At 47.2% G+C, this 12,840-nt stretch overlaps 1 protein-coding gene across 4 annotated transcripts in view; it reads right to left on the reverse strand.

The window, feature by feature from the left end:
- Positions 1-3,809: 3,809 nt before the first annotated feature.
- LOC142557408 (CMP-sialic acid transporter-like) overlaps positions 3,810-12,840 on the reverse strand; it is a 73,535-nt gene continuing 64,504 nt past the window's right edge. For all 4 annotated transcript variants that reach the window (XM_075669218.1, XM_075669216.1, XM_075669215.1 and 1 more), the window contains 5 exons: positions 12,086-12,227; positions 10,509-10,755; positions 7,601-7,784; positions 5,443-5,560; positions 3,810-4,291 (listed from right to left, as the gene is read on the reverse strand). In XM_075669218.1, the coding sequence (XP_075525333.1) occupies positions 3,891-4,291; positions 5,443-5,560; positions 7,601-7,784; positions 10,509-10,755; positions 12,086-12,227 (1,092 nt within the window). In that variant the 3' untranslated portion in view covers positions 3,810-3,890. The remainder of the gene's footprint in view (positions 4,292-5,442; positions 5,561-7,600; positions 7,785-10,508; positions 10,756-12,085; positions 12,228-12,840) is intronic.

The raw sequence follows: 12,840 nt of genomic DNA on the forward strand, positions 1-12,840 counted from the left end.
ATTACGTGACTAGAATCTCGAATCCGGCAACATTGATGCCTTCACAGCTAGCATGCGTGGGTCCATTGACCAGTTGCTTTCGCCCAAAAAGATCACGTACTCGTGACGCCTGCGGCAGAAAGGATGTTCCACATCCACCGCCAAGGTTTGTGACTGGTGGCGCTGGCTAACACTCCCAGGGTTCTAGTAGGAAACATAAATACCCAAGAAAGTGGATGGGGAAATGGTGCCGCGGTGGCTCAATTGGTAGAGCATTGCACGCGTAATGCGAAGATGTGAGATCGTTCCCCACCTGCGGCAAGTTTTTTTTCATGCACTTTCATTTCCATTAATTAATTGCTTTAATTCATTTAGTAAGTGCAAGTAATTTCCCCCATGTTGTCCTTGGTGTCAATGTTTGTTGGCTTCTTATATGATAGATGTAGATGCAGATACTTGTGATCTACTATAATGTACCTACTGTGGGGGACTGACCAAGAATCGAGTAGGTTATAGTAAAGTGCAAAATTGGTCAAGATTTTATAATAGGTAAGCTATAATCTACGTTTATTGCGCTCGACACGTTCGTCTTCTCTCTTATTGTCACGCTGGTCGCGCATATATTAACAGTGCGACATTGTGCGTATATATGTATACATCAGGAATGAAGCCACTGTTACTTTGTATATGCGGAGCCAATAGTTAACGAGTATATAGAATTGTGGTGCGAGTATATGTATAATGCGAAGAAAAGTCATACCAAAGAGAGGCCGTTTCAGCACCGCATTCGAGAATCCAACAAGTTCGTGCGACAGGTAGCGGCGAGCGCAGGAATTCTCGTACGAAGGTTGGAGAAGATCCGATGAGTTTCGTATGATAATTCTCATAGTACAGCGTCTTATTGAAATGAGCAGTTCGCAGGCGAACACAGTTTTGACCAAACGTTGGTTCAGGTTCAAGCAATGGGTGAATTAGCATGAATTTACACAGAAACTGAATTGTCTCTTTCATTAGTTCATTAGCAGCCACAGGCCAGATCAAGAGACAGACATGCGGAACTATGTCTCGTGATAAATTGTGAAGCTCGCTTTCAGATTCGCTCGCTATTTAGACTGAGGAGCATAAAAGTGAAGAAAAAAAAATTATGTAGATCCCACGTACTGTGGGAATAGATGTATGCGAAGCGTTTTGTGCGGTTTGCGTTGACTGACGATACTTTCCTGCGATGTTCACGGCATACAACAGTCCTTATGCTACCAGAGTTCTTTGATGTGAAAATTTTTAACGAGCTCTGATATTAGTCTGCGTGAGGCACTTGTGTTTGTCCTGAGTGTTTCACGGAACGCACAGCGAGACCTGCTTTCTCGAAGCGCCGTTGTGCGCCATTGTTCGTAGACTGCGAGGAAGTTAGCACGGTCGTTGGTGGCCATTGGTGGCTGAAGTGTCGATTTGTTGAACGGCGCATTGTATCGTTTGCGCATTGTCGTGTTGGCGCTGCGTTGCTTTAATTTGGCTTTGCGTTCGCCCGCCCTCCGTCGGTTGTCCGCATGGGTCAACTTGCAGCGTGTTTATTTTTCAGAAATGGCAGCAACGTGCCCTACTAGCTGTACTTAATTTGAATTAAAAGTCAGGCGGATCCCACGCCCTGGGGGAATCGATGTAAGCGAAGCGTTTTATGATGTTTGCGTTGACTGACGCTAATTGGCGGTGATGTTGACGGTGAATGTTTAAGTTCTTCGGTGTTTAGTGCAATACGAGAGGGGTGAGTGAATGCAACGTCACGTTGTTTCCACCACTGCTGTTTATCTGCGTAGTACGCGTACAGAGCCCACAGACGACACGAGTTTGCTTGATGTGTTGTTGTGCGCCACTGTACGTAGCTTCCGCGAAGGTTAGCCCTGTCATTGCCTCCCACACGACATATGTAATCGTGGCAGAAGTTCTAACGTTCAGCTGAATTATGGGGTTTTACTTGCCAAGGCTGCAAGTGTATTATGAGACACGCTGTAGTGGAGGACCCTGGATTAATTTTGGCCGCCTGTTGTTCTCTAACGTGCGCTCAAATCTGAGTACACGAGCGCTTTTGCATTTCGCCGCCGTCGACTTGCGGTTGCCGCGGTCGGGATTGAACCCGCTGCCTCGAGCGACCTCATAGCCACAAAACTGCCGCGGCTGGTACTGAAGTGTTAATTGGATCGGCGGCCGCTTTTGCAACGTCGTCTGTTGTCCATTTAACGCGGACGGACTTTATTTTTCAGATATAGTAGAAAAGTACCGTAGCGTACCTTGAATTTCAAATTATCTGGACAGTTTGTAACTGGTACCGGCTCTAGTTGTAGCGCTCCCCCCCCCCCTTTTTTTTTTCTTACGTCGCCTTTTCCCCCTCCTGCCTTCCTCCATGTATGCAGGCGGCGACCGAAGAATAACATGGCTGTTATTCACTCGGTTCGTCACTGCGTTGGTTCTAACCATTCTCTGCCTGCTCTCCCTGCCTCTTCTTTAGCATTCTATCTACCTCCCCTCCGGCCTGTTGGAGTTTAGCAGAGAGCGTAGCATTTTCTGCAATGCTTTTGAGAGGGGTCACTGCTAAATACAGCAGTCGAGAGGGTATTGTGGGAACGCTCAGGGAGCCCTGGAGGGCATTGTGGCGACGCAATGGAAAGGTCCAACAGAGTTTCTAGCGTCGCATTTTATTTCTGGCGCGCTATCTACGCTCTGAACCATCTCCCGAAGCGGCGTTTAAGACTGACATCAGCAGCAGTGGAAAAGTCGATGGAAGATGCTAAGAAGGCTTCACATCGAAAGCACACTTGTCTTCTTTAAACAGTGTAGCCAGACTACGTAGGGCCCCTAACTTTGTTCGATTTGGCCCATGCATGCATACACGTTGAAGCGGCACCCTCTGCAGGCGAGACTGCGCTCGCCGTCCGATATCGGAGGTCACGGCTGCAGATGGTAGTTTTTCTTCATGGTCTTCAGGGGGCGTTAGGTGCATGCGTTGCGCAGATATTACGGCGCGACGCTCGCGCCGTCTGCAGCGATTCCTGTGGATGGATGGATCGATGCTATGAGCGTCCCCTTTGAAGCGGGGTGGTGGGTTGCGCCACTAAGCTTCAGTTCTTATTTTGCCTAATGTCCTACCTATAGTATATTCTAGTACACTATACTCCTACCCATCTTTCTTTGTTTTAAAGAAAAAAGAACACAGAAGGGATTCCCAGCATGAAGCTTTCTGAACCACTATTGGGAACTTTGTTTTTGTACGTCTCCGTTGTTTGTGGTTTTACTTTGCTGCCGCCAAACCTCCAATCGCCTTTTAATAATCTCTGCTCGGACATTTTACTTTTCCCTTGCTATCGCCGAATGCAAGGGCCTCCCGGAGGTCAGAGGAGCCTATAAACCGGCAGCTGTGTAGTAATCTTCCCCTGCAAGCACATAATTCTTCTTAATTGGTGTGCCTCGCTTTGTAGCTACGCGTACTAACAGGGTATTGAGGGTGCCGGTACTCGCCGAGTGCCATCACTTGGTCAAACGGTCCCAACTGCTACCAGTGCTACGCGAAGAAGCCAAAACTTCGCAAGCGTTCGCAGGTGGCTTGACCAGCAAAGCGGTTTGGTGGTAGGCTGGAAGGCAGTGCCGTTAGACGCGGCCCTATCCCGTTAGTAGTGTATTCGTGTCAGCACCTTCGTCACGGCTATCGTTGCCGGTGTTCTTTATACATGCGTAATAACTATGCCTCCTTTCCACAATGACCTACTGGCACCGTACCACTCATTAGTTATCAATAAGATGGATGTGTAATTAAGAGGCCAGTGAATGATTATCCAACAAGACCAGTGAACAACATGATGACGAAGCGTTAATGTCACAGAACACCGTACAAGGCTTGGGCTGTCCGCATCACGTCACTGTCAGGCCCGACCCGATTCGACAAGTGGCACCTTGTCGTTGTCAACGTCCTCGGCGTCGTAGGGGTCATCGCCTTCAACTGACACTGTCGTCAGGCCGATACGCTTGGAGCTGTCATGACGCCAGCGGTCTAAGCAGTCGGGCAGCGCGAAGCTCTTCTTCTCGTAAAGGTAGATGGCCACCATCAGCACGACGAACGAGACGACGTAAGCCGGCGTGACGCGGAACTGGTCCGGGAACAGGGCGGCCGAGGCGATCGTGTTGAGCAGGCTGGAAGTGGCCGACAGGTGGTACTTGACCACGTTGTCAAGCCGCGTCACAACAAGCGCCACGCACAGGCCGTACGCGGCGCTGAACACCACGGTGGCGACCAGGAAGTTCCGCACGCGGCCGGTCAGCTCGTCTGTGAGGAGGAGAAAGCGATTCACAAGTGCTGCATGACTGCAAATCGAAAGGGACGAGTCCAACGAATGAACTTGTTGGTTAACAGACAACAAGCGAGAATACAGAAGCAAGCAGAACGGCGAGCAGAGGGGCGAGCAAGTGTTCACCTTGTGGACATGTCAATTTCGTCTGCTACTGGTGTTCTGATTGGCTGGGCTGGGGTACGCGTCAGAAGGAGACAGGCGCCCCCAGCCAGTCAGCACTTCAGCAGCAGTTGAAATGGATATGTCCTCTAGGTGAACACTTAGAGAATAACCCCCCAGGTTTAAGTCTGCCGCAGAATGAAGTCCTTTCCAAGAGATTTCTAATTACTCGACCCCATCCTGTATTAGCCGTACTCATCGCATGACTGCGCCTGCGAACTTCCGGCACTCGTCACAAGCGAGCAAGCAAATCAGCAACAACACATTTACGTTTATGGCAGGACAAACTTATCTCGAAGAAGAGACCTTATATTATCCTGTCCGGCGGCAGCCAAAATATCACGCGTGGCCTCCGCGCCGCCTGATCTCGGAGAACGTTTTATGCCAGCTAACTTCATCACTCAATACTAGTGCAAACTTTGACGCTAGTGTCTATGTACTATGTGTCTGTGGCGGCGTTTCGACCATCATAGGTATGATTGGTAGTGCATGAATTTGCCTAGACGTCGTCCTTCTGGTTTCAACGGGTTTTGTTGTTCAGTAATTTTGTCATATTCAGCAATATATTGCGCTAGAAATGCAACAATCCGCAATGATTGTGTAAATCTGCCAACCTAATTGCATTCATGCGCTTTCAACAATATGAATTCTTCGAAATCGAAAAAGATTTTGCGTAATAAAGACCTCTTGAACGTTGGAAGCCACAAGCGCGAAGATTACACAAATACGCGCTCATAGGTCTTGCAATAACCGAGTGATCGCACGGCCTGTTTTCTCCGGTGATGTTTTGTAGTAAACTTCAGCCGTCATGTCACCTGATATCGGGCAGTGCTATCGGGCAGTGATATCGAGGCCATGCTATGACAGTTTACTAGAAATGTGGCGTCCTCGAAGTTTGGCGCACTGGGCAGGTATTGAATAAAACACAGGAGGCTATGCCAGAATACAGTGGCACAAACTCGGTTACCTGTGGAGACGAGTGACTCTGTGGAAAACAAAGCAGCTGCGCCGGAGATGAAGGCGGTGCCGAAGTACATCTGGAACTGCTGCTCCCAAATGGTGCGACTGTCGTTCTTAAAGTAGTACTGCGATGGAAACACAGAGATGACACCCTGTCATGACATATAATGGAGCGTGGGTACGCAGAGTCATAGGTAAAGCATAACGAGTTGTCATTAGCGCGCGTACATTTCTGTCACTTAGGTTTTAGATGGGTTTAGGCGGGTTTTAGATGTCTGGTAGACGTATTTTTGTGGAGGCGACAGCTAGGAAAAGGTACTTGCACAGAGGCAATAGCATAAATTATTCCTCTGTTCTTGTGAGCACATAGACTTATCTCCGTAACTTGCATAACGAGGCGCATTAACAAGCGGCACCGAGCACCATGTTAAACGTGTCATTGCAAAGTTAAGGCTATAGTATATCCGACAACCGCTATCGAACCCTCCGCTATGACGACTCTTATCCTGTGTGTTACTTTAATTGATAGGTTAAACCAAATCAGTCACTCAACAAAATCAAATCAGCAAGTTGTGGTGTATGAACTGATTTTGACTGAGCGGCAGCTGTGGTTATTGAGGAAAATGTAGGTCGTGCGGATTTTCATTTATTGCAAGGTCCCACTCGTCACCACACCAATGCCTGTCTGTCTGTTTGTTTGGTCTGTTCTGGTCTTGTCTGGTCTTGTCTTTTCACAGACAGACAGACTGACAATCTTATGGAAAAGCATTGAGCAAAGACTGAGAGAGAAGAAAGGAAGGATGCCTGGAAAAGGAAGGCATGTTAATTGGAGGTATTTCTGAGTGGTTTCATGGAGTTTGGTGTAATGTCATAGTGGAGCCCAAAGGAATAATCGGCACACGCAATCGAAGAGTTTGGGCATGGTTGATCCGGAGACCTTACATACTTAGGCAGCAAACATAAAGCTTCCTGCGCGAGGTTACATAGGGAGCATTGGCCTAGAACTTTCTGATAAAAAAGTGGACGATTCTCCAGTCCACTTAGGAAAGAGCACATCACTTGCCTCTATCACTTTGAGCGTGAGCAGACACAAATAAATTCTTGGGCATGTCTCCTCGCAGCTGTGCGTGACGCACGTGAAGCTGTTGGCCATTCCAATAATGCAGACACAGGTGAATGCCACGACGAATCACAAATGGTGCAATATGGTCTGTCTGTTCGCGTCGTTTTAGCCCAATCAGCAGACGGTGTTGTAGATCAAGGGACAATGACCGTATCCTAGAAACGGTGAAACAATTGTGCTAGAAATGGCAACATCTGCACTGTGCTCCCAACAGGAAGACTTAGCAATGAACATTTATCAGACAATGAACGGACGTAGCCCAGCTATACAGCGTCAGTTCGCCAAAGCAGAACCAAAAAAAAAAAAAATTATCTAGATCCAACGGATATCTTGGCATCATCGAGAAGCAATGCTCTTGTGAAGCGGTTAATTAAATGTAAGACTAATCGTTTTATAGAATGCCCGTTGCAGCATAGAGATTACGCGTCTTTAGCAAGAGGCTGAGCTTAAGCCACGTGGTTCACATGACCCATGCGATCACGAGTCGCGCACTCCCTCCGGGGATCGACCCCGTTTTCACCATCTTCAGGCCGGCTCACCTTACTCGGGAAGAAAACAATGCCGAGTAGCGCCAAACCGATGGAAAAAATGCGTGGAAATATTCGTTTATATAAAAGAAGTATGCGCTCGAAAGCGCATATTGTTTCCAATGAGGATAATTAAGTAGCGTTTGTTGCTTCTCTGTGCAACTCCGGAAGGAATAGACCTGGCCACGGCGCACTTTTGGTGGCTGTAGTTCAGATGCACTACATATATAGATTCGCTGCGCGAGTGCTCTTCTGTGTGAACTGTTCGGCGTTAGAATAGCGGCAGCAGCACTCAGCAGAAGTCGCCGTCAGCAGAGTCCGGTAGGGTGCGTCTAGGAAGTTTCGCTGCAGATGCATCGACTACTCCTACGTGTATGCCGGGTGGCTTTGCCGGCGTTACCGCTCTCACTGATACCGCAGGGTCCCGGAGACAATGGGCTCGATCACGCTCCTGGCTATGGCTGCATAGCGCACGTGGTACCTTTAATGTTCTGCGAAGTAGAGGTGCGGTATACCTCTGTGTAGACAGCCGCCATAGTGGAGAGGGACCCGCAGAGCAGTGCCAGCGCCAGGGCTGTGGCCACTGACGCGGACCGCGCATGGCTGACCAGGGCGTCCGCCTGGCTGCCCACCACGGCCACCACGATGAGGGCGCCAGCAGTCCACTGCGCTCGGGTCACGTGTCTGCCGAACGGGTACCTGGAAACGGTGCAGGCATGGTGCAGGTAGGCGTCACCATGTCAATTAGTAATCCTGGGCATTAGGTCGCCGTTAGGTAGCGCCATGGCCTAATCCCTTTAAAGAGTCGGTACATATATAAAGGCTTTCTATGCAATGAAAATAATTTGTTTAGCAGACAGTTTCACAGGTAACTACGGTACTTTAGCAGTTATCTTCGGAAATCGCTTGCGGAGTCTTAGATGCTTGTTGTTGTTCGTGTAGCGTTTCCCTATACCAGAAAACAATAGCTTATGTGTGGGAAAAAGAAAATGAATGATAGTTCATCAGAGCAATGCTCGTTGGATTTGGGTGGTGATTTCTATAAGCTCGGCCCGGTATTCGTGCAACTTTTGTCGCTACGTTTTGGATGTGCACGTCTCATTTGATTTTTTTCTAAAAGAAGTTACTCCCAGAGTCAGTATATAATTTGTTAACAAGTTCAGTCACTTTGTCGGTAAAATATATACTATAAGGGGTGTGAAACATTAGTTTGCCTTTCGCTCGAAATATTGCGGCTCTTGTTTTTCTTTTCACATTAATTGTTACTTCATTACAGGTAATTACAGTCAGGTAATTTCTACAACGTATAATTTACACTTCGAAATAATTTCTGATTTCCTTCGTGTGCCAGAAATATATTTGTAATCACAATAATTCGAAATTTTCACGTTGAGAAGCCTTTAATCAAGTCGAGGTTTTGACGGAAGCCCGTCTGGTCGGGAGGCATCATGAAGAAGGGTAAAAAGAAGGACACCGACACTGAATGAATACAAGAAAAGACGTTTCGGCTCCCCTGACGGGAGCCTTGTTCACAATGAATGTGAACAAGGCTCCCGTCAGGGGAGCCGAAACGTCTTTTCTTGTATTCATTCAGTGGTCGGTGTCCTTCTTTTTACCCTTCTTCAAGCCTTTAATCAGCAACTTAGCAGACGATGCGGGTATCTGGCGGCGAGCGGATGTGACGCTTATCGGAGATCATGGCCTCCAAGATTTTTAACGCGCCGCTGGTACCGTCGAATCTCGGAGCTCATGCCGAGGTTTTGGATTCCGCATCAGTTCCGCTGAACGGTAATGGCGGCGGTTTTTCCGCAGTTTGGCATCAAAAACGTCTATATACACGCTCCTTTAGAGCTTAGCTCTTAGGCGCCCATTTCTGCGGCGAGCGTCGGCGTAACCGAGCGAACGCAGAGCGCGGCGGGGGATGAAGGACGCGAGGAGAAAAGCGGAGGAGGAGGAGGGTGCAGCGGAACCATGAGGCGGAAAGCGGGAGGAGGAGGGTATGGCGAAAGCGTGAGAAGAAAAGCGTAGTGCGGTGGCAGTGGCTACGAGATGGCGCCAGAGTAGCGCGTGTCGTCTGGGAGGTCTGACCGCAGTGGCTTATTTTCCTTCCCTTAGCTCAATTACGGCAATGGGTAGCGTGAGTGCTGCGATAGGTATAGATATTTGTTGACAGATAAGGGAGTGCAACAGCTAGAGCAGGTAGCCGGCCGTGTGTCAGGGTAGCGTTTGGCCACCGAATAAGAACGTTTGGTGCAGTGTCTTACACTACTACCGATCCCAATTGCCATGCACTCATTTATTAAAGTCTGTTCTAGTAATATGACATAAACTCTGTTGAATAAATAGCAAAGTAGCAATCAAGCCTTTTCCGCCAAGTCTGTGAAAGTAAGAGTTTTGAATAGGTATGATGGGGGGCCAATCTGAAGCAATTTATTCTTGCTCTTCAGTGTGCCTTTAAGACATAATGCCGCCAAGGCGACTTGAAGCCAAGCCTGTCGTCGCAATTTCGCGACAAATCGAACCACTTCTGAAACTCGAAATGGACGCTTAAGCGAAAGTGTGGTTCTGAATGAAATTTGCTACTGGGCTAGTCGGTTTGGATTCATAGTAGAGGCGGAGCAGCGTAGTAGAACAGGGACAGAGGAAAATTCACATACACAGTGCTATGTACGTGTCTTTCTTATCCTTGGTCCCTGTCGTATTGCGCTGCATGCTCCGTCATTATTTTGGTTCTAATGTTATTTGTAGTCTTGTGTCAAATATATGCAGGCGTGTCACAACAGCAAGTTTCTCTAGGTAGTGAACATTCCAATAAGCTTTAAGCGGCCGCATCCACGCAGCTGCAAAAAATTGCCGTCGTCATCTGCGAAATTATACTGAGAGTTTTATAAGCTGCATTAAGACGCGAGACGACTAACCTGGCAATTTAGAATTTCGGCAGTACGGAAATATGCGGGCATCCAAACATTTCTTTTTTCGTGATACTTCTTTCACCCACATTTCACAAATTTGAATAAAGGGAAAATCAGACATCCACCCGTTCGTAACAACTGCTACAAAGGAAACCCATACGGTTTCCTCGAAAGAAAAGCCTCATAGCTGAAGGAAAATTCGTCCTGGTCCGGGACCAGGACGATTGCTACGAACGGGTGGATGTCTGATTTTCCCTTTATTCATTACTTCTCTCCACCTTGCGGGTTTCCGCAGAACTACTCCGTCATTTCACAAATGTGTGCGCTCCGTTATCAAAGACCACAAGTTTCGCCTAGAAGTTGCAAGTGGCGAGAAACTGATTTTGGCCCTCCCATTCTCACCTGGGAGTACGTTTACGAGTTCCATTTACGTGCTTTCTTTTCGGAAACTCGAAAAAAAAAAAGAAATTCACGCTGTATAGGAAAATGGCGTGCATCGTCGCAGGCTCACTTGTACACGAGCAGCGTGAGGAAGATCCTGCACTGGGTGAACACGAGCCACACAGCGGGCGTCACGTAGTTCAGCGCGAAGAAGAAGATGTTGTTCGTGAGCATGTAGATGAGCGAGGGCAGCAGGAACTTGAGCGAGGGGCGCATGCGCATGGAGCCACTCGTGACCACGTGCGCGACGGCCACGAGCACGCACTTGACCACCTCGGTCAGCGCCACCATGAGCGACTGGTTCATCGGGTACGCACCTGCGTCACAAGTAGGCACGAGGCAGCCGGTTGTTTATATAGACTCCCGCACCCCCTTTACAACACACCCATTCGGGAGTGTTGCCGTGCACGGTACATTTCTTAAATATTTGGGAGGCTTTCTTTCGGGCTTTAATAAAGTTTTTCATCCATCCATCCATCCATCCATCCATCCATATCTATCTATCTATCTATCTATCTATCTATCTATCTATCTATCTATCTATCTATCTATCTATCTATCTATCTATCTATCTATCTATCTATCTATCTATCTATCTATCTATCTATCTATTTATCGATCTATCTATCTATTTATCGATCTATCTATCTATCAATTTATCTATCAATTTATCTATCTATCTATCTATCTATCTATCTATCTATCTATCTATCTATCTATCTATCTATCTATCTATCTATCTATTTATCTATCTATCTATCTATCTATCTATCTATCTATCTATCTATCTATCTATCTATCTATCTATCTATCTATCTATCTATCTATCTATCTATCTATTTATCTATCTATCTATTTATCTATCTATTTATCTATCTATCTATCTATCTAATCTATTTAGCTATCTATCTAATCTATCTATCTAATCTATCTATCTAATATATCTATCTATTTATCTATCTATCTAATCTATTTATCTATCTATCTAATCTATTTAGCTATCTATCTAATCTATCTATCTAATCTATCTGGCTTGGAAAGAAGCTTTTATGTAGAACGCGCATTGAGCAACAGAAAACTGGATCGTGAATTCTTCAAGGTGGTCTAGAATTTTCTCATTGACATATTTACTGTGAACACTATATTTAGAAGATGGATAATTAATATTGTTACCGGGAAGCACCGTATAGTAAAACATTTACACGGAGTACATACAAGGGGTAGCAAGCACTGGTCAACATGGAAACAAGCCAACATCAAACAAGGCACGTCGTAGCCCGCAGATCACCCTGCGACCGCATGTGCGTACGTCCCACTACTGCCCTTTCACGTAATAGTATTAACTAATTGTGTAATTAGGCGAAGTATACAAATTGTCTGACTTGCTCTACGGCGGCGGCGGCAAAAAATTTTACCTTGGTTTTAAATTATGGCTCAATTTACGTTGGACGCCCAGTATTTAAACTTTATAAAGCCACAGGGACAAGTTCATAAGTAGCCAACGCGATCTACGAGGAGTCTACAGACAATGTTTAGCCTTCGTCAATTAGTTTATGTAAGAGCCGGAAGTCGCAAGACATCGCTTGGTCCGTGGCATCGCTTCGCCAGACTTCATTCGTTGAAGTTACGCAGCGTTTAAGGACTCACCGTCGTTGTGGTAGCGAAGCGAGTAACTGCAGACCATCTTGCTGACGTCCGTGAACGTCGACGCCGCGAACAGCCCCAGCACGACGGGTAGCGACGTAACCTCGCGGCGCTCCAGAGACGACTTCGGCGAGCCAGTCTCGGCCTGCGGCAATTGCGCGTGAGAGGAGAGGGAAAGCTAGTGTAAAGAAAGGGTAACTGGAAAGGAGGATCCGGTTAGCTACCCTTCATCTTCAGAACCAAACGCCGACCGAGAAGGGACACGTAAGAAAGGACAGGACAAAGACTGGGGCTGTTCGCAACTAACTAACTTTTATTAGAAGAGAACAGTGCATACGTATATAGACGCGTAGGTATAGATGTCTTGCGCTGACATTATCCAAGGTGACATGCTGGTGAACCAGCAGGACGAGCAGCTTCATGCGTTGGCCCTTTGGGCGGCTCGAACACAGCCACTTGGGCAGGGGCAGCTCTCCTAAGCCGTCCTTGCTCCAGGGAAACCGGTTACCAGCGTCTGACTACGATACATTGACGCCATCCTAGCCGCCATGATGGAGAACCACTGCGGTGAAAAGCTGGGTCCGTGACGCCACGTGGAAGTGTACGTATACATTCATCTTGACACGCATTGTCCTCGAGATGAATGTAAAGCCTCTTGCCCAAGTTTTGGTTTATTTGTTACGCTATACACTTTGGTGGGTGCTAGGGAGGAATAAAATGTGTGAGATCTGAGCTGCTCCTATCAACGTCCTTGTTGC

This window comes from Dermacentor variabilis, chromosome 9 (genome assembly GCF_050947875.1).
Source record: "Dermacentor variabilis isolate Ectoservices chromosome 9, ASM5094787v1, whole genome shotgun sequence".
NCBI lineage: Eukaryota > Metazoa > Arthropoda > Arachnida > Ixodida > Ixodidae > Dermacentor > Dermacentor variabilis.